The sequence below is a fragment of the Heterodontus francisci genome, chromosome 35 (genome assembly GCF_036365525.1).
Source record: "Heterodontus francisci isolate sHetFra1 chromosome 35, sHetFra1.hap1, whole genome shotgun sequence".
Taxonomy (NCBI): domain Eukaryota; kingdom Metazoa; phylum Chordata; class Chondrichthyes; order Heterodontiformes; family Heterodontidae; genus Heterodontus; species Heterodontus francisci.
Window position 1 is genome coordinate 37,990,369 of NC_090405.1, and position 26,177 is coordinate 38,016,545.

At 47.3% G+C, this 26,177-nt stretch overlaps 1 protein-coding gene across 2 annotated transcripts in view; it reads right to left on the minus strand.

The window, feature by feature from the left end:
• The window catches only part of si:dkey-24l11.2 (uncharacterized protein LOC100034462 homolog), a 45,664-nt gene that overhangs the window by 15,606 nt on the left and 3,881 nt on the right, over positions 1-26,177 (minus strand). For both annotated transcript variants that reach the window (XR_010969465.1, XM_068015378.1), the window contains exons 2-6: positions 24,517-25,251; positions 15,789-15,848; positions 14,278-14,330; positions 10,547-10,691; positions 9,362-9,798 (exon numbers count right to left, since the gene is read on the minus strand). Coding sequence is in view for 1 of the 2 variants with exons in the window: in XM_068015378.1 (XP_067871479.1) it covers positions 9,362-9,798; positions 10,547-10,691; positions 14,278-14,330; positions 15,789-15,848; positions 24,517-25,239 (1,418 nt within the window). In the remaining variant the exon portion in view is untranslated. The remainder of the gene's footprint in view (positions 1-9,361; positions 9,799-10,546; positions 10,692-14,277; positions 14,331-15,788; positions 15,849-24,516; positions 25,252-26,177) is intronic.

Sequence of the window (26,177 nt, forward strand, 5' to 3'; positions counted from 1 at the left end):
TCTGGGGCAGATCCCATCAGGCCCTGGGGACTTATCTACCTTAATGCTTTGCAAGACACCCAACACCTCCTCCTTTTTGATAATGAGATGACTGAGACTATCTACACTCCCTTCCCTCGGCTCATCATCCACCAAGTCCTTCTCTTTGGTGAATACTGATGCAAAGTACTCATTTAGTACCTCGCCCATTTCCTCTGGCTCCACACATAGATTCCCTTCTCTGTCCTTGAGCGGGCCAACCCTTTCCCTAGTTACCCTCTTGCTCTTTATATATGTATAAAAAGCCTTGGGATTATCCTTAATCCTGTTTGCCAATGACTTTTCATGACCCCTTTTACCCCTCCTAACTCCTTGCTTAATTTCCTTCCTACTGTCTTTATATTCCTCAAGGGATTCGTCTGTTCCTAGCCTTCCAGCTCTTACGAATGCTTCCTTTTTCTTTTTGACTAGGCTCACAATATCCCGCGTTATCCAAGGTTCCCGAAACTTGCCAAACTTATCCTTCTTCCTCACAGGAACATGCTGGTCCTGGATTCTAATCAGCTGACGTTTGAAAGACTCCCACATATCAGATGTTGATTTACCCTCAAACAGCCGCCCCCAATCTAAATTCTTCAGTTCCTGCCTAATATTGTTATAATTAGCCTTCCCCCAAATTAGCACCTTCACCCAAGGACTACTCTTATCCTTATCCACAAGTACCTTAAAACTTATGGAATTATGAAAAACCTATGGAATTAACCTAATCACAGCACCTGTCTAGAGCTGTACCTGGTCTGACAGTTTGGTCTTGACTCGATTATAAGGCTGCTGATAACCAGCCAATTAAGAAGGCCTAACAACAGTGATTGGCTAAAGTGGGACATTCAGCAACTGATATTTATGCCCCCAACTCAACAAAATCAGAGGACACCAGAGGCCGAAGGGGTACCTTCAGTGGGAAGACAGAGACCCCCTCTGGGAAGATTTCAACGCATTAATTTCAAGTGAGGATAAAATAATCACCCAGTAGCCTCTACGACACTCCCCAGTTCAGCGAAGATGTATAAACTTAAGTGATTACTGTTGCAGAAGCAATAAAATGAGAAATAAAAGAGAATATGTTGCCTTGTGTTTTCCTCGATTACACCGCTTGGGTCTACGACACTCTGGTAACTCCTTTCACATGCTGCAGCAGATTTTAAAAAATATATCATAAACAAAACAAACAACAAATTAATCTTTGCAAAAAAAGAAATTCAGATGTTGTCAGGAAAGGTGTAAACCATCACATCTGATGGCTTATGAGTTCCTGCATCAGTCTGTAATTGAGAAGAAATGTCTTTATGGAGAGTTGTTAGAGCATTGAATGCTTTACCATAGCGGGGGTTGGAACAGAGACAACTGCATCTTTTAAAGGAAAAGTGGATAAATGTTTGAAACACAGGAAGACAGAGGGCTACTGGGAAGAACGTGCAGAGTGGGATTTGTTTCGATTGTTCCAGCGGACAGCTAGCAAAGACACACTGGTCTCTTTCTGTGGTTTCATTTCCCAAATCCCACCAATCCTCATCGAAGTTCCACATACCCCTCATCAAATATTTCATACAAAGTGTCTCAAGTGCTGGATAGTTATACACCAAGTATCTGTTTCATTCACTCTTGTCTAGACCTGTACTGTCCATCAGAAATCCCTGACTAGCCACAGTAGATACACTGACACTGTTTTAGCCAAATTTACTAATGTTAGTGGAAATATAGAGCATCGAGGAGACCGCATCTGGAGTATTGTGTGCAGTTTTGGTCTCCTTACCTAAGGAAAGATATACTTGACAGAGAGGGAGTGCAACGAAGATTCACCAAACTAATTCCTGGGATGGAGGGATTGTCCTATGAGGAAAGATTCAATAGACTGGGCCTTTATTCTCGAGTTTTGAAGAATGAGAGGTGATCTCACTCAAACATACAAAATTCTTACAGGGCTTGACGGGGTAGATGCAAGATCCAGGTTTCCCCTGGCTGAGGAGTGTAAAACCAGGGGACACAGTCTCAGAACAAGGGGAAGGCCATTTAGGACTGAGATGAGGAGGAATTTCTTCACTCAGAGAGCTGTGAATCTTTGGAATTCTCTGCCCCAGAGGATCGTAGAGGCTCAGTTGTTGAATGTGTTCGACTGAAATCGATAGATTTCTACATATTAAAATCAAGGGATACGGGCATAGTGCAGGAAAATGGTCTTAGATTAGATTAGAGATACAGCACTGAAACAGGCCCTTCGGCCCACCGAGTCTGTGCCGAACATCAACCACCCATTTTATACTAATCCTACACTAATCCCATATTCCCAACAAACATCCCCACCTATCCCTATATTTCCCTACCACCTACCTATACTAGTGACAATTTATAATGGCCAATTTACCTATCAACCTGCAAGTCTTTTGGCTTGTAGGAGGAAACCGGAGCACCCGGAGAAAACCCACGCAGACACAGGGAGAACTTGCAAACTCCACACAGGCAGTACCCGGAATCGAGCCCGGGTCCCTGGAGCTGTGAGGCTGCGGTGCTAACCACTGCGCCACTGTGTCTTGAAGTAGAAAATCAGCCATGATCTCAATGAGTGGCAGAGCAGGTTCGAAGGGCTAAATGGCCTACTACTGCTCCTATTTCTTATGTTCTTAAACACACACACAGACTCTGCAGGTAAATGTACTCAAATGGATATATTTACTTCATATCTACTACCATTCTCCAACCAAAGAAGTAAAACACTCATCAATCCAAAAGCACTTGCATACCGAGTTTCACCTTACCATTTTACCTACAAATACAATGAACAGTTTAAGTTCACATCCTTATGCCATGTGAGTTAGAACATATGAACTTAAGAAATACAAGCAGGATTAGGCCATTCGGCCCCTCAAGTCTGCCCCGCCATTCAATAAGATCATGGCTGATCTGCCCCAGACCTCAACTCCTCTTTCGTGCCAGCTCCTCATAGCCCTCAACTCTCCAATATTTCACAAATATATCTACCTCCTCTTTAAATACTTTCAGTGATCTAGCCTCCACAACTCTCTGGGGTACAGAATTCCAGACATTCACTACCTTCTGAGAGAAGAAATTCCTTTGCATCTCAGTTTTAAAGGAGTGTCCCCTTATTCTGTAACTATGTTCACTAGTTCGAGATTCCCTCAGTATTGGAAACATCTTCTCAACATCTACCCTGTCAAGCCCCCTCAGAATCTTGTACATTTCAATAAGATCACCCCTCATTCTTCTGAACTCTAATGAATAAAGGCCTAACCTGTTTAGCCGTTCTTGATAAGTCAACCCCTTCATCCCAGGAATCAGCCGAGTGAATCTCTTTTGAACTGCTTCCAATGCCAGTCTATCCTTTCTTAAATACGGGGACCAAAACTGGACACAGTACTTCAGGTGGGGCCTCACCAACACCCTGTACAGTTGTAACAAGACTTCCCTATTTTTAAACTCTTTGCTCAGCATGATAGCTCGGAATGCATTATGTCTATCCGACTGCTCACCGCCTCTGGTCCAGTACACCTACTCAGCATCTATGCTCCAACACTCTGCTCCCCACCTGAAGCTAAAGATCAGTTCTACGAGGAATCCCATAATATCATTAGTACCATTCCCAGTACCGAACATTTGTTCCTGCTGGGGGACTTTAACGCCAGAGTTGGGGCCAACCATGACTCATGGCCCTCCTGCCTTGGGCGCTATGGCATTGGAAGGATGAATGAGAATGGACAGAGACCGCTGGAGTTGTGTACCTATCACAACCTCTGCATCACCAACTCGTTCTTTCACACTAAACCCTGTCACCAAGATCACGTCGGTGGCACCAGCTGGACCTCATCGTCATAGGGCGAGCCTCTATAAACAGTGTCCAAATCACACGCACCTTCCACAGTGCGGACTGCGACACCGACCACTCCCTGGCGTGCAGCAAAGTTAGACTCAAACCAAAGAAGCTGCATCACTCCAAGCAGAAGGGATGCCCGCGCATCAACACTAACAGAATTTCTTATCCACAGCTGTTACATAAGTTTCTAAATTCACTTGAAAAAGCCCTTCAAAACACTCCTACAGGGGATGCAGAGACCAAGTGGGCCCAAAGCAGAGACGCCATCTATGACTCAGCAATGACCCCTATGGCAAACGTGAGAAGCAGAATGCAGACTGGTTTCAATCTCACTTTGAAGAGCTGGAACCTGTCATAGCCGCTAAGCGCATTGCACTGTTGAACTACAAGAAAGCTCCCAGTGAGTTATCAGTAGCACTTAAAGTAGCCAGAAGTGCTGCACAAAGCACAGCCAGGCGCTGTGCAAATGCAAATGACTACTGGCAACACCTATGCAGTCGTATTCAGCTGGCCTCCGACACCGGAAACATCAGAGAAATGTATGATGGCATTGAGAGCGCTTTTGGGCCAACCATCAAGAAGATCGCCCCCAAGTCTAAATCAGGGGACACGATCACTGACCAACGCAAGCAAATGGACCGCTGGGTGCAGCGCTACCTAGAACTGTACTCCAAGGAAAATGTTGTCACTGAGGCCGCCCTCAATGCAGCCCAGTCTGTGCCAGTCATGGATGAGCTGGACGAACAGCCAACAAAATCGGAACTCAGTGATGCCAGTGGAAAAGCCCCCGGGAAGGACGGCATTACCCCTGAAATAATCAAGAGTGCAAACCTGGTATACTCTAAGCACGCCATGAACTGCTTTGCCTGTGCTGGGATGAGGGAGCAGTACCACAGGACATGCGTGACGCCAATATCATCACCCTCTACAAGAACAAGTGTGACTGCGGTGACTGACTGCAACAACGACCCAAGAATCTCCCTGCTCAACAGAGGGAAAAATCTTTGCTTGAGTCGTTTTAAACAGACTACAGAAGCTGGCTGAGCGTGTCTACCCTGAGGCATAGTGCGGCTTTCGAACAGAAAGATCCACCATTGACATGCTGTTCTCACTTCGCCAGCTACAGGAGAAATGCCACGAACAACAAATGCCCCTCTACTTTGCTTTCACAGATCTCACCAAAGCTTTTGACCTAGTCAGCAGACGTGGTCTCTTCAGACTACTAGAAAAGATCGGATGTCCTCCAAAGCTACTGAGTATCATCACCTCATTCCAATGACAATATGAAAGACACAATTCAGCATAGCGGTGCCTCATCAGACCCCTTTCCTATCCTGAGTGGCATGAAACAGAGCTGTGTTCTCGCATTTACACTGTTTGGGATCTTCTCCTCCCTGCTGTTCTCACATGCGTTAAAGTCTTCAGAAGAAGGAATTTTCCTCCACACAAGATCAGATGGCAGGTTGTTCAACCTTGCCCGTCTTAGAGCGAAGACCAAAGTACGGAAGGTCCTCATCAGGGAACTCCTCTTTGCTGTATTAACATCCCACACAGAAGAGTGTCTGCAGAGACCCATCGACAGGATTCCTGCTGCCTGCAACGAATTTGGCCTAACCATCAGCCTCAAGAAAACGATCATGGGACAGGACGTCAGAAATGCTCCACCCATCAATATCACGCTCTGGAAGTGGTTCAAGAGTTCACCTACCCAGGCTCAACTATCACCAGTAACCTGTCTCTCGATGCAGAAATCAACAAGCGTATGGGAAAGGCGTCCGCTGCTATGTCTAGACTGGCCAAGAGAGCGTGGGAAAATGGCACACTGACACAGAACACAAAAGTCCGAGTGCATCAAGCCTGTGTCCTCAGTACCTTGCTCTACGGCAGCGAGGCCTGGACAACGTATGTCAGCCAAGAGGGATCTCTCAATTCATTCCATCTTCACTGCCTCCGGAGAATCCTTGGCATCAGGTGGCAGGACCAAATCTCTAACGCAGAAGTCCTCGAGGTGGCCAACATCCCCAGCATATACACCCTACTGAGCCAGCGGCGCTTGAGATGGCTTGGCCATGGCAGGATCCCCAAGGACACATTGTACAGCAAACTCGTCACTGGTATCAGACCCACCGGCCGCCCATGTCTCCACTTTAAAGACGTCTGCAAATGCGACACGACGTCCTGTGATATTGACCACAAGTCGTGGGAGTCAGTTGCCAGTGATCGCCAGAGCTGGCGGACAGTAATAAAGGCGGGGCTAAAGAGTGGCGAGTCGAAGAGACTTAGCTGCTGGCAGGAAAAAAGACAAACGCAAGGAGAGAGCGAACTGTGTAACAGACCGACAACCAATTTTATCTGCAGCGCCTGTGGAAGAGTCTGTCACTCTAGAATTGGCCTTTATAGACACTCCAGGTGCTGCTTCACAAACCACTGACCATCGCTAGGTGCTTACCCATTGTCTCTCAAGACAAGGAGGCCAAAGAAGATGATGATATCCTTTCTTAAATACGGGGACCAAAACTGCACACAGTACTCCAGGTGCGGCCTCACCAATACCCTGAACAGTTGTAACAAGACTTCCCTATTTTTAAACTCTAACCCCCTAGCAATAAAGGCCAAAATTCCATTTGCCTTCTTAATTACTTGCTGCACCTGCATGCTAACATTTTGTGTTTCATGCACAAGAACACCCAGATACCCCTCTGTTCTGCACTTTTTTTTGAAGTCTCTCTCCATTTAAATAATAGTCTGCCTTTTGATTCTTCCTACCAAAGTGCATGACCTCACACTTTCCTACATTAAGCTCTATCTGCCAAGTTTTTGCCCACTCACTCAACCTATCTATATCCCCCTGCAGATTCCATATGTCCTCATCACAACATGCCCTCCCACCTATTTTTGTATCGTCAGAAAATTTGGATATATTACACTCTGCCCCTCTTCCAAGTCATTAATATAGATAGTAAATAATTGAGGCCCTCGGACTGATCCTTGTGGCACTCCACTAGTTACCACTTTCCAACCTGAAAAAGACCCATTAATCCCAACTCTCTGTCTTCTGTGAGTTAACCAATCCTCAATCCATGCTAATACATTACCCCAATACCGTGAGCTCCTATCTTGTGCAATAATCTTTTATGTGGCACCTTATCAAATGCCTTCTGGAAATCCAAGTATACTACTTCGACCGGTTCCCCTTTATCAACTCTGCTTGTTATATCCTCAAAGAACTCTCGTAAATTTGTCAAACATGATTTTCCTTTCACAAAACCATGTTGACTGTTTGACTGTGTTAAGCTTTTCTAAATGTCCTGCTATTTCTTCCTAAATAATGGACTCTAGCATTTTCCCATCAACCGATGTTAGGCTGACTGGCCTATAGTTTCCTGCTTTTTGTCTCGCTCCCTTCTTGAACAGGGGGGTTACATTAGCGGTTTTCCAATCTGCTGGGACCCTCCTGGAATCCAGTGAGTTCTGGAATATTTTGACCAATGCCTCCACTGTCTCTGCAGCCACTTCCTTTAAAATCCTTGGATGCAGGCCATCCGGTCCTGGCGACTTGTCTGCCTTTAGTCCCATTAGTTTGTCGAATACTTTGTCCCTCATGATAAAGACTGTTACAAGATCTTTCCTCCCATTAGCTCCTTGCTTATCTGCTATCTGTGGGATGTTTATAACGTCCTCCACTGTGCAGACCGATGCACAATATTGGTTTAAATTATCTGCCATTTCCCTGTTCCCCGTTATCAATTCTCCAGTCGTATACTCCAAGGGTCCCATGCTCACTTTAGCTACTCTCTTTTTATATACCCATAGAAGCTCTTGCTGTTTGTTTTTCTATTTCTTGCCAATTTACTTCCATAATCAATTTTCTCCCTCTATTAGCTTTTTAGTTATCCGCTGCTGGTTCCTGAAAAATTCCCTATCCTCTGGCCTACCACTAGTTTTCGCTGCTTTGTATGCCTTAGTTTTTGATTGGATACTCTCCTTGACCATCTTTGTTAATCACGGATGGTTCATCCTTCTCATCGGGTCCTCCTTTTTGACCGGGATAAATTTTTGCTGAGTATTATGAAACATCTGCTTAAATGTCTGCCACTGCTCATGCACTGACCTTCCCCTTAGTCTATTTTCCCAGCCCGCTTTAGACAATTCTTTCTTCATACCTTTGCTTAAGTTGTGGACACTGGATTGAGACCAGAGTTGCTCGCCCTCAAACTGAATTTGAAATTCTACCATGTTGTGATCGCTACCCCCTAGAGGATCCTAAACTACGATCTCTCTTATTAATTCTACCTCATTACACATTACTAGATCTAAAATAGTTAACAGTATTCAAATCACATGCCCAACAACTGCATTTACTACTTTTTTTTATTGACCAGAAAGGAAATTTGCCAAATGGCTAGTGGCTAACGTGCTGGACAACTGGACTAGACACTCGATATTTAGCAAAAACTAGGCATAGTAGAACCGATGCCTACACTCTACACAGATTTCTCTACACCTGTATCCTGTAGAAATTGTATGAGACTTCCCAGGTAGCCTGGTGGTCATGGTCCTGGACCAGCAACCCAGAGGTTGAGTTCAAATCCTACTATGGTAAGTTGGGAATTTAAGTTCATTATATCTGATAATGGGCAGGGTCAATGACCATAAAAGCTGCTGGATTGGCTGAAAACCCCAAATGGTTCAGAGAAGGGAACTAGCTAACCCTATCTCATCTGTGATCCCAGAACCAGTTGCCTCAATACCCACAACCTGAGAACAAACTACAGAGGTGGATTTGCACCCAGAGATGGACATATAAGATGCCAACCATATCTGTAGATTCCTTTTATAAAACTGTTCCACGTACGTCATGGCTTTACACAAAAATACCTCATTTATGAAGGTCGTAGTACTGTGGCTTTATTAATACAGAATACAAAAGCAAGGGAGTTATGCTAAACCTTTAAAAATCACTGGTCATGCCTCAGCTGGAGTATTGCGTCCAGTTCTGGGCACCACACTTTAGGAAGGATGTCAAGACTTTGGACTGTGTGCAGAGGAGATTTTACCAAAATAATGCCAGGTTTGAGGGACTTGAGTTATATGGAGAGAATGAAGAAGCTGGGATTGTTTCCTTTACAGCAGAGAATGCTAACAGGAGATTTAATAGAGGTGTTCAAAATTGTGAAGGGTTTTGGTAGAGCAGATAGGGAGAAACTGTTTCCACTGGCAGAAAAATAGACAGATTTAAGATCTGGAATGCACTGGCTGACAAGACAGTGGAAGTAGATTAAATAAGGACTTTCTATAAGAAATTGGATAAATGCTTGAAAAGATGCATTTAGAGAGCAATGGAGAAACAGCAGGGGAGGTGGGACTAACTGGACAGCAATCACAAGCACAATGGGCCGATTGGCCTTTTTTTGTACAATTCTATGTCTTTATGACATGGTTTTCACAATGATATTCTAATTGTTTCACAGCACGCACACTGATCACTCATCATACCTGCTGCACTGCAGTGACACGGTAATCTGCTGAGCCGCCAGCGTTGCTGTCCCTTCTCCCAGCTGAAAGCCAACAAGCCTCACTGCAGTACCCTTACACGGGACCTGATGGTCAGAATCTATCGGCAGCCCCCTGCTCATGTTGTCAGCTGAGTGCAGTTCGTGCCTGCGAGCAGACGCCGGGTCAGTCCTCAAACAACTGTCATCCTCCTCGCTGGAGCTGATTTCACTCCCCGTGCCACTCATTTCGGCGCTTTCCGACTCTGTGACCTTGGCTTGCCGCAGCTGCTGTGACAGCCCCTTGAGGCCGTCCACGTGCCTAAGGCACGGCAACGTGTCTGTCATCTGCGAAGCTCCGGCACTTGGCAGACATGCTTGAAGCTGCTGGTAGGGCACAAAGTGGATCCCGGCTCTCTCTGCGTCCAATTCCCTCTTGATCTGAAAGTTATTTTGTTTAATAAGCACATTGACAGTCTAAGGATTTTTTTCAACAATATTGGATTTATGTAACAATTTTAACAGAGAAACATCCTAAGACATTTCATAGTAGTATAAAAGATTTGCATGTATTTAGCGCCTTTCACAAGGTCAGAACGTCCTAAAGTGCTTTACAGCCAATGAAGTAATTTAAGTGTAGTTACTGTTGTAATGTAGGAAATACAGCAGCCAATTTATGTACAAGCTCCCAGAAACAGCAATGAAATGGTAACTAGATAATCTATTTTAGTGAAGCTAGTTTAGAGATAAATATTGGCCGGGATACTGAGGAGAACTCCCCTGCTCTTCTTCAAAATGGTGCCGTGGGATCTTTTCTGTACACAGGAAAGGTTTAACATTTTATCCGAAAGACGGCACCTCCGACAGTGCGGCACTCCCTTAGTCCTGCACTGGAGTGTCAGCCTGGATTTGGTGCTCAAGTCTCAACAGCGGGACTTGAGCCCATGGCTTTCTGACTCCAGAGGGGGGAATACTACCGACGGCTGACAACTGAAGATATCAATCCCCTGAACTGATAAAATTAAAATGGTAATGAATGGGAAAAATAAGCACTTTTGAAGATTCTGTTTGATGCCCCCTGATGGTGGGGAATGAAGTCTATTCTGACAGTGAGGCACAGCATTACTGAACAGGTAGAACAGTGCGTACACGAAGGACTGTATTACCGAATGGATAGATGTTGTTTTACCTGTCTGGCTCCTTCTGTGAACAACTTCTCCATGTTGCGATCCAGCCACCGCAAGTATGGACGAAACAGCAGCTCTAACTTGCCCATCAGCCTGTTGGTGGCATGCTTTGCCTGCAACCATTCCTCTGAGGCCTTACACACATGCCTGAATTAAAGAGAAGGGTGAATATACACGTGAAGTTACAGGAGAGACCACAGAAACACGAATTAACACAATGATGTACAATCGCTGTCATTAGGTAAATGAAGAATATAAACTCCATTTAGGTAGCTCTTCTGCCAAGGCATGAAATGAGATGAGACTTACCTTGCCATTCATCCTTACAGTGCTTTTCTGTCTCCACGTTATCCTCTTGATTCGAGATCTTGCTGCTTCATCAAGCAACAGAAGATGTACATCACATCCTAGGAGAAGTTTCCCGACTGATCCTTACTGACCACCTACTCCCCAGGAGCTACAGGACTCTATCTAGTGATTAACAAAACCTAAGCACAGAAAGCAGGTACCTTCAAACACTTTCAGATCTGCAACTGGAAGCTGACAACTCTGGAGCAGAATGCCTTTTAATCCACCATCAGCAATAACTACTTGTACATATTGGAATGGAACAGAAAGTTACTAAGTTCACACCCTGCCAATGTATACCTGTCAGAGTCAAACCTTTACATCACCATTAGGTATAAAAGTGAATAGAAAGTGGCCTACGCAGTACATCTATACCACAAAACTACAGGGATCTGTAAAATAATATAGAATTTGAAAACTGAAACTTCCAATTGTTATTCTCAGTGAGTCTGGTTTCCTTAATGCTCGGCAACAAGAGGCAAGTGAAGGTCAGGGAAGTCCCGAGAGAGGGGCTAAAAGCAGGAGAGGTGTCCCTGGGCCACTGCTCACATGGCACAGCACTGGCTGAGAGCACGGGGCAGGCAGTCAACTGATGGTGCATGCAACAAGGACGAGGAAAGGGAGAAAAGTCTCTCAAAGGGAAAGTCATACCTTCTACACAACACCTTGTATGGAATGCACTTATGTTTGACCTTCCTGACACGCAATTAAAAATGATGCCCTCCACTCTCCACCTTACCCTTCTCTGTTACCAATTCCCAACACAAGTTCATGTCAGAGGGGAACAGCTTCAATAAGTCTTTAAAAACAGCAGTGTTTTTAAAAACATGTCATACTGCAGGTTGGAATGACTCCCAATAATAGAATGAAAACAGAAAGTATTAAAAGTTGGGGGGGACTTTTAAAAAGCTAACTTTGACATCAAGGCAGCATTTGACCGAGTATGGCATCAAGGAGCACTAGCAAAACTGAAGTCAATGGGAATCAGGGGGAAAACCCTCCGCTGGCTGGAGTCATACCTAGTGCAAAGGAAGATGGTTGTGGTTGTTGGAAGTCAATCATCTGAGCTCCAAGACATCAGTGCAGGAGTTCCTCAGGGTAGTGTCCTAGGCCCAACCATCTTCAGCTGCTGCATCAATGACCTTCCTTCAATCATAAGGTCAGAAGTGGGGATGTTCGCTGATGATTGCACAATGTTCAGCACCATTCGTGACTCCTCAGATACTGAAGCAGTCCATGTAGAAATGCAGCAAGACCTGGACAATATCCAGGCTTGGGCTGATATGTGGCAAGTAACATTTGCGCCACACAAGTGCCAGGCAATGACCATCTCCAACAAGAGAGAATCTAACCATCTCCCCTTGACATTCAACGGTATTACCATCGCTGAATCCCCCACTATCAACATTCTAGGGGCTACCATTGACCAGAAACTGAACTGGAGTAGCCATATAAATACCGTGGCTACAAGAGCAGGTCAGAGGCTAGGAATCCTGCGGCGAGTAACTCACCTCCTGACTCCCCAAAGCCTGTCCACCATCTACAAGGCACAAATCAGGAGTGTGATGGAATACTCTCCACTTGCCTGGATGGGTGCAGCTCCAACAACACTCAAGAAGCTCGACACCATCCAGGACAAAGCAGCCCACTTGATTGGCACCCCATCGACAAACATTCACTCCCTCCACCACCGACGCACAGTAGCAGCAGTGTGTACCATCTACAAGATGCACTGCAGCAATGCACCAAGGCTCCTTAGACAGCACATTCCAAACCCACGACCTCTACCAACTAGAAGGACAAGGGCAGCAAAGGGAACACCACCACCTGCAAGTTTCCCTCCAAGTCACACACCATCCTGACTTGGAACTATATCGCCGTTCCTTCACTGTCACTGGGTCAAAATCCTGGAACTCCCTTCCTAACAGCACTGTGGGTATACCTACCCCAAATGGACTGCAGCGGTTCAAGAAGGCAGCTCACCACCACCTTCTCAAGGGCAATTAGGGATGGGCAATAAATGCTGGCCTGACCAGTGACGCCTACATCCCATGAATGAATTAAAAAAAAGTCAAATCTGTGCTTTTATACTCAGGTTATACGGGAGGACTGTGCTCCTGTCCCTATTACTGTGGCTGCAAATGGTCATTGACTAAGCGTTCAGTGAATTGTGCATTCAATTTTTCTACGTGTAGTAGCTGATAGAAGAGTCCTGATCAGGGGACATGGATTCAATTAATAGTTTGCAGAACACCAGGACCAAAAGGTTAAAAAAAATATACCTTTGAATTTATGGTCACCATCACTTGGGGTCTTCACTAAAGTTCCAGGAGCGTAACCAGACAAAAGAAATTGGCAGAGATAAAAAAGGAGACATTTGGTGGTCAAGGGGTTAGGTTTTAAGCAGCATCTCAAAGGAGGCACAGCTGCAGAGGCGAAGAACTTTGGGGAAGGATTTCCAGTGCTTAGGGCCTAGACAACTGAAGGCAAGGCTAACAATTGTGGGGCAAAGAAAGTGGGGGATGCACAAGAGTCCAGAGTTGGAGGAAAAATAAAATCCCACTCTGGGACATGCCATTGAGAGGGGAAGAATAAGGATCAAATTAAATGAGGGTAGAGGTTACCTGAAAGTCACTTACAAGATGAGCTGATCAATGAGCACCACTGCCAGAGGCTGGGAACAGATCTCTACCCAGTATCAGAAGTGGTACAGAGAATGGAGATGACATTTTTTTTTTTAAAAAGAGAGAAAAATTTGAATAGAAACAACATGATGACCTGGTTGAATTTTCTCCTTTAATCGGCTTGGCTTAGCAGCTGCACTCTTCCCACCGAGTCAGAAGGTTGTGGGTTCAAGCCTTACTTTGTGATATGAACACATAATCCAGGCCGACACTTCAGTGCAGTACCGATGGAGTGCTGCATGATCAGCAGTGCCATCTCCTGAACTTAGGACGGCTGTCCACCTTCTCGGATGAATGTAAAAGACCCCACGGCACTCCTCAGAGAGCAATACCACTACTAAACCAGATTAACTGGTCATCTATCACATTAGTACTTCTGGGATCTTGCTGTGCTCATTTGCTTACAAAGCAGTGACTGTGCTTCAAATTCACTGACAATGAAGCATTCTGAGACGGCCCAAAGATGTGAAAGGTGTGATTATATAAACACAAGTTCTTTCTTCTTTGCAGTGCAATGTTGGACACTCAAATAAAGTCCTACATTCAGATAAAATAGGGCTCGTCACCCTTGGATAGCAGCTCAGGCTTGAACTGCACTTGACGCATTCACCAAGAATGCATTAGATTTTCAGTCCAGGCTTAAGGGCAAAGAGACTAACCATTGCCAATAAGTTAAGCTTTTCTTTGATTTCCTTCCTTACCTTCCCATTGATGCTGGAAGATCCTGATCCTCAGGGATATCCACAGTAAACACCTTAGAATTAGAGAAAAAGATAAAGGGATCAAGTATCAAACTACTGTGTGAGAGGTGGGGGGGGAATTCATGTAAATTTGGGCAATTACTTTTCATTCCCAACAAGGTGGGAGATGTCGGTGGTGGATGCTGAAACAAATCCTTAATATTTGGAATCTGTCAGAACTATCCACTGTACATGGACCACAGAAGTCAGAACTAAAACCCTGTTTACACCAAGCATCCCCTCATAATGTACCATAAAACCCTTAAAAAAGCAACCCTGAACTGCCATGGTTTTTCAACTCTATTGCCTGTACCAGACACTCGTGGGCTCTCCGATTGAGACTGGCGAGTTGGTGCCAGTTAATGACAAGTAAATTGATATCAACCTGGAAATACACCATCAAACTAACCCCATTCAAAGACAGTGCAATCTTGTACACCATTTATCCACCCCTGAACCACACTATTTGCTACAAAGGGGAGAAAAAAACACAGTAGTCAATCTAGGAACAAAACTCTCAGTCACAGGGAACAAAACTTCACCCCCTTTTTATTGGAAATGGGACCTGCTCAAAAGCTTTCAATACTCAAACTGAAGAACATTTCCTAGGGTATTGATTGTAGGGAAGGAAGGCAACGGGATCCTTTCCTCACTCACAGGTTTTGGCTCATGGCCGTGCACAAACGAGAGAAATAATCCATGATACATATGTGTCATCATGTCCTGTAGTCAGCACTTCACAATAACAAACTTGCATTTAAACAGTGCCTTTCACGTAGTAAAAACATTAGAAGGCATGTCACAGAAGCGTTATCGAACAAAATTTGACACTGAGCAACTTGAGATACTATTGCAGCTGACCAAAAACTTCACCGAGGTAGGTAGGTTTTCAGGCATGTCTCAAAGGAGGAGAGGGGGTAAAGAGGTGGAGAGGTTTAAGGAGAGAATTCCAGAGCTTCCAGCCAGGGTAGCTGAAAGCACATCTGCCAATGTTAAAACGATGGAAATCGGGGATGTGCAAGAGGGTGGAAGTAAAGGAGCTCTGAGATTTGTGGGTTGAGGGCTGGAGGAGGTCACAGAAATAGGGAGAGGGAAGACCATGGAGTGAATTGAAAAAAAAAAAAAAATCGAAGCACTGCCAAACCTGAAAGCTACATAGATTCGAGTGAAGGTTCCTTGGTTGCCAATTGTAAAATAGAACTGGATGAATTTTGATTTGTGCAGTTGCACAGCTAATGTACCCCAACAGGATGGAGCACACTGACAGCACAGGAAGGGAAATGAAACACAGGCGGTCATCAGAGGGCTATGGCTGGCTAATCACTGCCCAATTCTTGTTTTATGACTCCTTCAGTTAGACAGAAATAATCAGCTGACGGGCTCCACAAGACAAAAGCCAAAGTGCAAAATCAGTCCAGCATTGACATGAGACCCAGAAATGACTGCATCCATGTGCTGTTAGGACCTCTTACCTCCAAGGGATAATCATCTGGGAAGCAGATCTGAATATCCATTTCCTTCAAATCAAAGGGCTGCAACAGATGAAGAAAAACAGTATCAGTGTTTCAATGTCAGGGGCTGGCTGTGGCAAAAATCAACAGGTTCATTGTACAGATCACAGGACATTTGAGAGGCAAGGTGGGGGGGGCGCGGTGGGAAACAACTATAGGCATAGTGGAAGTGTCAGACGATTAGGTACTTCTTAAAGCCAAAGTGATTCTAGAAGAGCGTTGCAGAAGGCAGGGATTCAGCAGGTGAAATATTGACCACCAAAGGCAGTGAGGTCAAACTCTAGTGTGGAATCAGAGGAGTATTGAGTATACGCTGAGCTGTCTGGTTGGAGGAAATTCCACAGAGAGGATAGGCTGAGGCTGCATAGTGAAATGAGGATAAGGGTCGATCATTCTGGCAGTAGGTACAACAGGGAGGAAGTAGAGCTGGATGAGGACAGGCCGCCTTGTATCTGGGGCTTTCTTTGGGCTAGGGGGGTTGGGGAGTTGTGGCAGGAAGCCTCAGACTAAAGAGGTCTGGTTTACCTGAAGATTGTGAAGAATAGAGGCAGAAGGCCCCACCAAACAGAGCAGTGAAACTATGCTTTAAGTAGCAGACAGAACATGTTAGGGGCTGAGGCAACATTTGGGGTGGTGTTAGCGAAAAGGTAGATTTGGTTAGAAAGCTCAACGTGGGGGTCCAGATTTCACACAAGCAGCCTTAGCCCAGAGAAGGAGCCATGACTGTCATTAAAGTGCTGGCGAGGGTAGGACAGTTTGGTCGCATCTTTGTCAAGGTTCAGCTGTAGTAAGAGATAACACTGTCAGCGTTTTGTATTATTGACCTGGTAGCTAATCCATTGCATGATGTCATCAAGAAGTGGCAATTTGATTATAAAAGGGAAGCCACACAATAATGTGCTGGAGTACATTAGAAATGGCCGTGCTAATACAGGAGGAGATGCAGTGAGACATGGAACCACAGAGAGGGACCACTCAGCAAAGACTGTGCAAGGCAGTAAAGAGCTGCAGGGAGACAAGGACACAGTGTAAACCATGGCTGCAATCGCAAAGGATGCCACTGGTCTCTTTAACCAGAATGGTCTTGATATTGCAGACTAGAAGCCAGATTAGAGGGAGTGGTGAGCACACAGTTCAAGGAGTCTGAAGCAAACTGCCAGGTTACAGACAGAGCAATAAAAACAGTAGAGATAAAATGATAAAGGTGTCATAGAACTAAAGGCAGAGGGAGTGGTAACAGCTATTGAAAAGACAAAGCATTTGTACAGAGTGTGTTAATGGCTCTGCCCGAAAGCAAAAATATAACAAACAAGTTTGAGACTGGTACACGGTAAAAACACAATCAAGATGGTGTTACAAGACAAAGGTGAGAAAGGTGTCTAGGGCTCTTTTACTGTCTTCACCTGGTCTTATTGTAACAGGGTTTCAATTTTAAACACACTGTTTTGAGCTCCCCCCTTGGTGAATCCTTGTTCACCACTTTCCAATTATAAGGCAAAAAAATGAGCACACCAGGTTTTCTTAGGTTTAAAGAAGAAAAGCGAAATTTATTAAACTTACTTAAATTCTAATTCAGTTAACGCCTATGGATACATGCCGTGTCCACGCTAGCACGCACACGTGATACACACATGTAAATAGAGACAGAAAAGAGAAGATAAAATGGAGAGGTTTGAGGCAATGTCTGAAGAGGGTTTTTATTTAAACTGTGCTTTGAGCTCGCTGTAGGGTCCTTGATTATAGGTAGTCTTCCTTTTCGTTGGGGCCCAGTATTCTTAAACCTTGTTCACTGTAAGAGACTTTTCTCTCTCGGGGTTCATATGTCTTCAATGGTTTCCGAAGCTGGTGAGAGTGAGATGAGAGCAGACAGGAGAGAGGTCTTTTCCAGTCCAGGAGCAAACAGATTTCTGAGTTTTAACCTTGTGGCCAGTTCAAATTCAAAAAACTCCAACAGTCAGCCAGTCATGCGACTAAACTGGTCTGACCATGTCGGTTTGTGTATTCGGTCATCTTAGTAGTTAACCTGGAATGCTTCAATGTCTGGGAATCAAAAGTCCATTGTGGATTAAATTGGAACAGGGAAAAGCCCCTTTGTTCTTTGAAGCACTGTCTGTTGATATGCTAATGTCTCTCTCCAGGCAAAGTCTCCAATTGTTTTTTTTTAAAGCAAGTTCTTTCTTCAACATCAATGTTCATGTGGCGAAATCATTTTTCTCATTCTTGGCAGGTTGGGGACTTGCCTGACAATGGCAGTCATGGTCTGAAGTTGTTGAACGCAATGTTGAGTCCAGAGGGCTGTAGATGCCTAATCGCAAGAGAAGGTGCTGTTCCTCGAGCTTGTGTTGAGCTTCACTGCAACACTTCAGCAGACAGAGGACAGAAATGTGGGCGAGAGCATGGGGTCACCTCAAGCTTTACTTGCTTAAAACCTATTACATTTCTAACCTCTGATGAAAGGACACATACCTGAAACACTAACTCTGCTTCTCTCTCCACAAATGCTGCCAGACCTGTGTATTTCCAGCACTTTCTGCTTTTATTTCAGATTTTCAGCATCTGCAGTATTTTGCTTTTATTATCTTTCTTTTTCTTTTCTTTTGGGCCTCCTTATCTCGAGAGACAATGGATACGCGCCTGGAGGTGGTCAGTGGTTTGTGAAGCAGCGCCTGGAGTGGCTATAAAGGCCAATTCTGGAGTAACAGGCTCTTCCACAGGTGCTGCAGAGAAATTTGTTTGTTGGGGCTGTTGCACAGTTGGCTCTCCCCTTGCGCCTCTGTCTTTTTTCCTGCCAACTACTAAGTCTCTTCGACTCGCCACAATTTAGCCCTGTCTTTATGGCTGCCCGCCAGCTCTGGCGAATGCTGGCAACTGACTCCCACGACTTGTGATCAATGTCACACGATTTCATGTCGCGTTTGCAGACGTCTTTATAACGGAGACATGGACGGCTGGTGGGTCTGATACCAGTGGCGAGCTCGCTGTACAATGTGTCTTTGGGGATCCTGCCATCTTCCATGCGGCTCACATGGCCAAGCCATCTCAAGCGCCGCTGACTCAGTAGTGTGTATAAGCTGGGGATGTTGGCCGCTTCAAGGACTTCTGTGTTGGAGATATAGTCCTGCCACCCGATGCCAAGTATTCTCCGAAGGCAGCGAAGATGGAATGAATTGAGACGTCGCTCTTGGCTGGCATACGTTGTCCAGGCCTCGCTGCCGTAGAGCAAGGTGCTGAGGACACAGGCCTGATACACTCGGACTTTTGTGTTCCGTGTCAGTGCGCCATTTTCCCACACTCTCTTGGCCAGTCTGGACATAGCAGTGGTAGCCTTACCCATGCGCTTGTTGATTTCTGCATCTAGAGACAGGTTACTGGTGATAGTTGAGCCTAGGTAGGTGAACTCTTGAACCACTTCCAGAGCGTGGTCGCCAATATTGATGGATGGAGCATTTCTGACATCCTGCCCCATGATGTTCGTTTTCTTGAGGCTGATGGTTAGGCCAAATTCATTGCAGGCAGACGCAAACCTGTCGATGAGACTCTGCAGGCATTCTTCAGTGTGAGATGTTAAAGCAGCATCGTCAGCAAAGAGGAGTTCTCTGATGAGGACTTTCCGTACTTTGGACTTCGCTCTTAGACGGGCAAGGTTGAACAACCTGCCCCCTGATCTTGTGTGGAGGAAAATTCCTTCTTCAGAGGATTTGAACGCATGTGAAAGCAGCAGGGAGAAGAAAATCCCAAAAAGTGTGGGTGCGAGAACACAGCCCTGTTTCACACCACTCAGGATAGGAAAGGGCTCTGATGAGGAGCCACCATGTTGAATTGTGCCTTTCATATTGTCATGGAATGAGGTGATGATACTTAGTAGCTTTGGTGGACATCCGATCTTTTCTAGTAGTCTGAAGAGACCACGTCTGCTGACGAGGTCAAAGGCTTTGGTGAGATCAATGAAAGCAATGTAGAGGGGCATCTGTTGTTCACGGCATTTCTCCTGTATCTGACGAAGGGAGAACAGCATGTCAATAGTCGATCTCTCTGCACGAAAGCCACACTGTGCCTCAGGGTAGACGCGCTCGGCCAGCTTCAGGAGCCTGTTCAGAGCGACTCGAGCAAAGACTTTCCCCACTATGCTGAGCAGGGAGATTCCACGGTAGTTGTTGCAGTCACCGCGGTCACCTTTGTTTTTATAGAGGGTGATGATGTTGGCATCGCGCATGTCCTGGGGTACTGCTCCCTCGTCCCAGCACAGGCATAGCAGTTCATGTAGTGCTGAGAGTATAGCAGGCTTGGCACTCTTGATTATTTCAGGGGTAATGCTGTCCTCCCCAGGGGCTTTTCCGCTGGCTAGGGAATCAATGGCATCACTGAGTTCCGATTTGGTTGGCTGTATGTCCAGCTCATCCATGACTGGTAGAGGCTGGGCTGCATTGAGGGCAGTCTCAGTGACAGCATTCTCCCTGGAGTACAGTTCTAGGTAGTGCTCAACCCAGCGGTCCATCTGTTTGCGTTGGTCAGTGATTATGTCCCCCGATTTAGATTTGAGGGGGGTGATCTTCTTGATGGTTGGCCCAAGAGCTCTCTTCATGCCATCATACATTCCTCTGATGTTTCCGGTGTCTGAGGCCAGCTGAATATGACTGCATAGGTGTTGCCAGTAGTCGTTTGCGCAACGCCTAGCTGTTCTTTGTGCAGTACTTCTGGCTGCTTTAAGTGCTGCGGATGTTAAATCGCTGGGGGCTTTCTTGTAGTTCAAAAGTGCAATGCGCTTAGCGGCTATGACAGGTTCCAGCTCTTCATTATGAGATTGAAACCAGTCTGCATTTCTCTTCGCACTTTTGCCGTAGGTGGTCAAAGCTGACTCATAGATGGCGTCTCTGATGTGGGCCCACTTGGTCTCAGCATCCCCTGTGGGAGTGTTTTGAAGGGCTGTTACAAGTGAATTTAGAAATTTTTGTAACAGCTGTGGGTGAGAAATTCTGCTCGTGTTGATGCGCGGGTGGCCCTTCTGCTTGGAATGATGCAACTTCTTTGGTCTGAGTCTAACCTTGCTGCACACCAGGGAGTGGTCGGTGTCGCAGTCCGCACTGTGGAAGCTGCGTGTGATTTGAACACTGTTTAAGGCGGCTCGCCTTGTGACAATGAGGTCTAGCTGGTGCCAACGACGTGATCTTGGGTGCCTCCATGAAACCTGGTGACAGGGTTTAGTGTGAAAGAACGAGTTGGTGATGCAGAGGTTATGATAGGTACACAACTCAAGCAGTCTCTGCCCGTTCTCATTCATCCTTCCAACGCCATAGCGCCCAAGGCAGGAGGGCCATGAGTCATGGTCGGCCCCAACCCTGGCATTAAAGTCCCCCAGCAGGAATAGGTGTTCGGTGTTGGGGATGCTGCTAATGATGTTATGGAGTTGTTCATAGAACTGGTCTTTAGCTTCAGGTGCGGAACAGAGTGTTGGAGCATAGATGCTGAGTAGGTGTACTGGACCAGAGGTGGTGAGCAGTCGGATGGACAGTATGCGTTCCGAGCCATTTGAGGGAGGCTCTATCATGCTGAGCAAGGAGTTTCTGATGGCGAAGCCCACTCCATGCTGTCTTGGTTCTTCAGGATCCCTGCCCTGCCAGAAGAAGGTGTAGTCTTGCTCTGCTAGAGAGCCACTCGCGGGGAGGCGAGTCTCCTGAAGTGCTGCAATGTCCACATTGAGTCTACTGAGCTCGTTGTTAATGATGGCGGTCTTCCGAGAATCGTTGATTTGTGTAAGGTCTTCCGACAGGCCAGGACACATAGTTCTGACGTTCCAGCTTGCAAAGCGAAGGGCTGGTACTTTCTTTCCTTTTTTCATGTTGTTTGGTGCGGTGTATCAGTCCACCTTTCGGGCAATGACCCTGAGCTCCAAGCACCCATTGAAGCAGGCAGACTGTGGCGGGACAGAACCTTATTGACCGGGGGCTGCCCGGTTTGAGGCGGGCGGTAGCTGTCCAGTGAGGTGCAATGACCTCTCCCACCGACAAAGGCAACCCGTGGCGCCCAGTTTCTACGCCAATTTATCTGGACTTATAACCCGTAACTGCTGCCTTCCGTGTTGTTTCAGTCGCTGTGAGGCAACTATGGAGTGACCTCTCCATGGCGCATGCCTGGGCAAATTTATGGAGGTTGAGAGTTGCCCAGTCGTCAAAACCCCCCTCTCGGCCTTTCTGGTGGGGTCCAAAGGAGTGCAGGACACGACGTTTGGCACCAGTATGGCTGCAGGAACTGCCGGAAACATGCCAAAGGTGACACATGACCGCCTACGGGGTTCCGCTCCGGATTTTCTGTTAGGGTTTACTCCCTTAGCCTTGGTCTCTCCCGAGACGCCCACAAGGCAGTGGGGTTGTTGGGGCCCCTACACAGGTGTAGGATGGTGCCGGTGGGAGGAGGGGTTGCAAGGGGGAGGGGTAGAGGGAGGGGGTGGGGGGGGGGGTGCAGGGGAAGGGGGTGCGGGGTGAAGATGGTGTGAGGGGGGGGCGGGCTGGGACGGGGTTGTGAGGGGGTGAGCTGAGAGGGTGGAGCAGGGAAGGGGACGGGGGTGGGGGGGGGGTGGAAGGGGGGTAAAGGGGGGGGGAGGGGGGGTGGAATCTGGTGCAGGTAATAAGCCATTTCCTCAGTGCCCACCATCGACGTCCGGAAAGCTCATCCACGTCCTTCGGGAGGTGAAGCATCATTTGGCAGACTTAGAGGTGATTGCATTTGCTAAGGGTTTTTTTTTTTGCAGTGGTTTAAATAAAGGCATGCAGCATTGCCGACAGTGCGCTGCAGATGCTCTCCGAGCCATCTCCCGCGGGCGCTTTGAAGTTGCGGCCGGGGGGGGGCCGTTCGTGGATGTTTTGGGTGTTCGGGGCACCTTTTCACAGGACTTCTCTCGGGTCCCGCAGCTCCTTCTTCACCTCAATGGACTTACCGCATGCCGTGGCTGCAGACACTCTGGACTGTGAAGACAGCAGGATCGGAGATTAAAGTATCGGCAGCTGTTCTCGTCAGTTTCATCCGGATCAATTTCATTGAGAAAACAAAGAGCAGGTGTGGCTGGGGGAGGGCAGTGGGCCCAGGTAACATACACTAAACTAACTGTTAACTTTTAGATAGGGCTAAAATGAACTGATTTAAAGAGCCAGGGGAATTTAAACAGTTTAAGAGGGCAGATTGGGGGAGAAAACGTTAGGGATGGGAGCAGATGGCCATGGATAGAGTTGAACAGCAAGGGAGCTTCCTAGGGAGCTTCCAGCCCAGGAGCCATCTTGAAAGATATATTATTATCGGCAGAGTATTACTGGCCATCAGAAAGTGGAATTTTTGAAGATTGGAATAATGGTGGTCATAAAAAGGTGTGACCAATGCCTGAAGGAAGATGGACCCGTCAGCCTGGTCTATGCTGAATTATTTGATAACCAGAACAGAGGTAGAGGCACTTCAACCCACCTCAATACCATGCCCTCTGGAATGGAGAACCAATCAATTGAGACCAGCACTTACTGTTAATGTCAGGCAAGGATAGCATTGACCTTGGCGGTGATACTCTTCACAGTTCCGCAGACTGGCAATACTCTCTGCCAATGGTTATATGAAGAGTGGTTCCACTGGGCGACCAGCGTGAAAATGTGCCCAATGTCTCTCCAGCACAATGACGGAAAACTGGGATGGGCGGAGACTTGGTTTATTTCACTTTCTGTTGTGGCAGATAGATTGTAGCAATGTCAGAATAGTGGGAACAGGAGTAGACCATTCAGCCCCTTGGGGCTTCGCCATCCATTCTATTACATCAGGGCTGATCTGTACCTCAGCCCCATTTGCCTGCCTTGGCTCCATGTTCCTCAATACCCTTACTTAACAAAAACATGGCAACCTCTGGTCACTAACGGACCAATTAACTACCTCCCCTGCCACCACCCCTCCCCCCCCCACCCACCTACAGCCATTTGGCAGAAAGTTCCAGATTTCCACTACCTTTTGTGCAAAAAAGTATTCTTGATTTCCCTCCTGAATGGCTTGGCTCTAATTTTAAGCTTAAAGTCACCTTGTTCTTGATTCCCCAACTAGAGAAAATAGTTTCTCTCTACCTACCCTATTAATCATTTTAACATAATTTAACCCTCTAGGTGCTGGTACCATTCTGGTGAATTTGCACTGCTTCCCTTCTGAGGCCAACATACCCTCCCGGAGATGCGGTGACCAGAACTGAATGCAGTACGCCAGACGGGATCTGACCATGGCTCTGTACAACTGAAGCATCACTTTGTATTCCAGACCCTTGTTAGAAACCAGCTCCCAGTGACAAAGCTACACCACTAGTGGAAAAACGTGCAGAGCTATGGGGAAAGGGCAAGGGAGTGGGACTAAATTAGATAGCTCTTCAAAAGAGCCAGCACAGACAGGATGGGCACAATGGTCATTTTCTATGCTGTGATTCAAGTTAAAGTGAATAGCATTGATGAATTTAAGGTGAAGCTAGATAAGTACAAGACGGAAAAAGGAATAGATGCTGATGGCGTGAGATGATGCAAGGTGGGAGGAGGCTCGTGTGGAGCATAAACACCAACATGGTCCTTTTTCTGTGCTCTACACTCCTTATTCGAAGCTGGACAAAAACATTTAACTTGCTCTTTCTGACAGTATGGAAACCTTTCGCTCCCCAACCCCTCAACAAGGCACCACAACGTACCCAGTCCGGATCTGTAGGTTCCACTACAATGCGGTAGTAGGTCTGCTTCCCGTCCTCGCTTTCTTGAACGATCAGCTGCTCCTTGGGGAAGCGTTTCATCAGTTGGCTGATCTCTGTCTCTCGGAGTTGCCGAGCAACCTCTTGGGTCAGCTCGGTTAGCTTGACTTCGTCCTTGACCACGGCGGGGCGAGGGACGGGCGGTCGAATGAGCGGCCCTGCTGGCCTCAGGTTGACCCTGGCGGGCTCAGAGTCCATGAAGTCTCTCAGAGGAGGCTGCTTCTCAGGGTGCCAAAAGCGGCACCTGTCTTCCATCACACAGTAGCCGGACAGGTAATACCGGCATGGCCTCTTGGCTCTATCTCGAGGACCCAGTGCCTTGGGCACCCCAAACCGTACTGGCCCCTGGGCGCCGGGGTCCTCTGCCAGCCCGATGGCACCACTGTCCGCAGGACTTTCCCCGCTGCTCTGGCACTGGGAGATGTTCTCAGCGGTGCCTTCACTGTGATTTTCCGGCACGCTTGGACAAATCCGCGGTTCCAGGTGCCCGTGCAGGAACCGGCACCTCCGGCCAAACTGGCAGTACTTTCCCCGAGAATAAAAACGGCAGACCGGGGGGAGCAGATTCGTGCTTCTGGGCTTTGACTGAGATGTGCCGAAAGTCCTGGCTTTCTCCGTGACATCGCCACTCTTGGCTTCAGGCGCTGGGCTGGCACCCACCTCCATCGCTTCTGGATTCTGTGGATAGAAATAGCAGCTAGAGTTAGTGGGGGAATACCTGCAGCGAGGCATAAGCTAGTGGAGGGGCGCTAGAATTGTGCTCAGTAGGCAACTGGCTCGGATATCCTCAGATTTCCTTCACTGGGAATCTGTTTTCTGCTTTGTACACGTGAGCAATGGTGAGGTAACTTAAGACACCCTATACAATGCCTGCACAGCCTGCAATGGATTAACGACGAATACTCACTTTACAGGCTAAACTTTGAATTTTGCACCCTTGCACTTTCCTTGGAGAATTGTGTAAAGTACCAGGCCATGAATGCCCCGTCTGTGGCCACAACCAGTTTTACACCAGCCATCAGCCCTCCTGCATTTCGCCAACTGGCTATTCTGCAGACGGTGAATGTGGGCAGATTGCCCTGTAAGTCATCACTGCCACGTCTGACCCCGTCATCAGCTCAAATGCACTTTTTCCAGCAGGGTTTACTGCATTCGTAATCAGGAGACACCAAAGGGAGGGAGGAGGAGGACAGGGAGAAGGAGGAGAGGGAGGCAGGGGGGGAGAGAGGGGGAAGGAGTGGGGGGGGTGAGGGGGGGAGGGAGAGGTGGTGGGGCGGGGGGGGGGAGGGAGGGGTGGTGGGGCGGGGGGGGAGGGAGGGGTGGTGGGGCGGGGGGGGAGGGAGGGGTGGTGGGGCGGGGGGGGAGGGAGGGGTGGTTGGGGGGGGAGGGAGAGGTGGTGGGGCGGGGGGGAGGGAGGGGTGGTGTGGTGGTGGGGCCGGGGGGGAGGGAGAGGTGGTTGGGGGGGGGCAGGCAGAGGTGGTTGGGGGGGGGGGGGGAGGGAGAGGTGGTTGGGGGGGGGGGGAAAGGGAGAGATGGTTGGGGGGGGGAGGGAGAGATGGTTGGGGGGGGGAGGGAGAGATGGTTGGGGGGGGGAGGGAGAGATG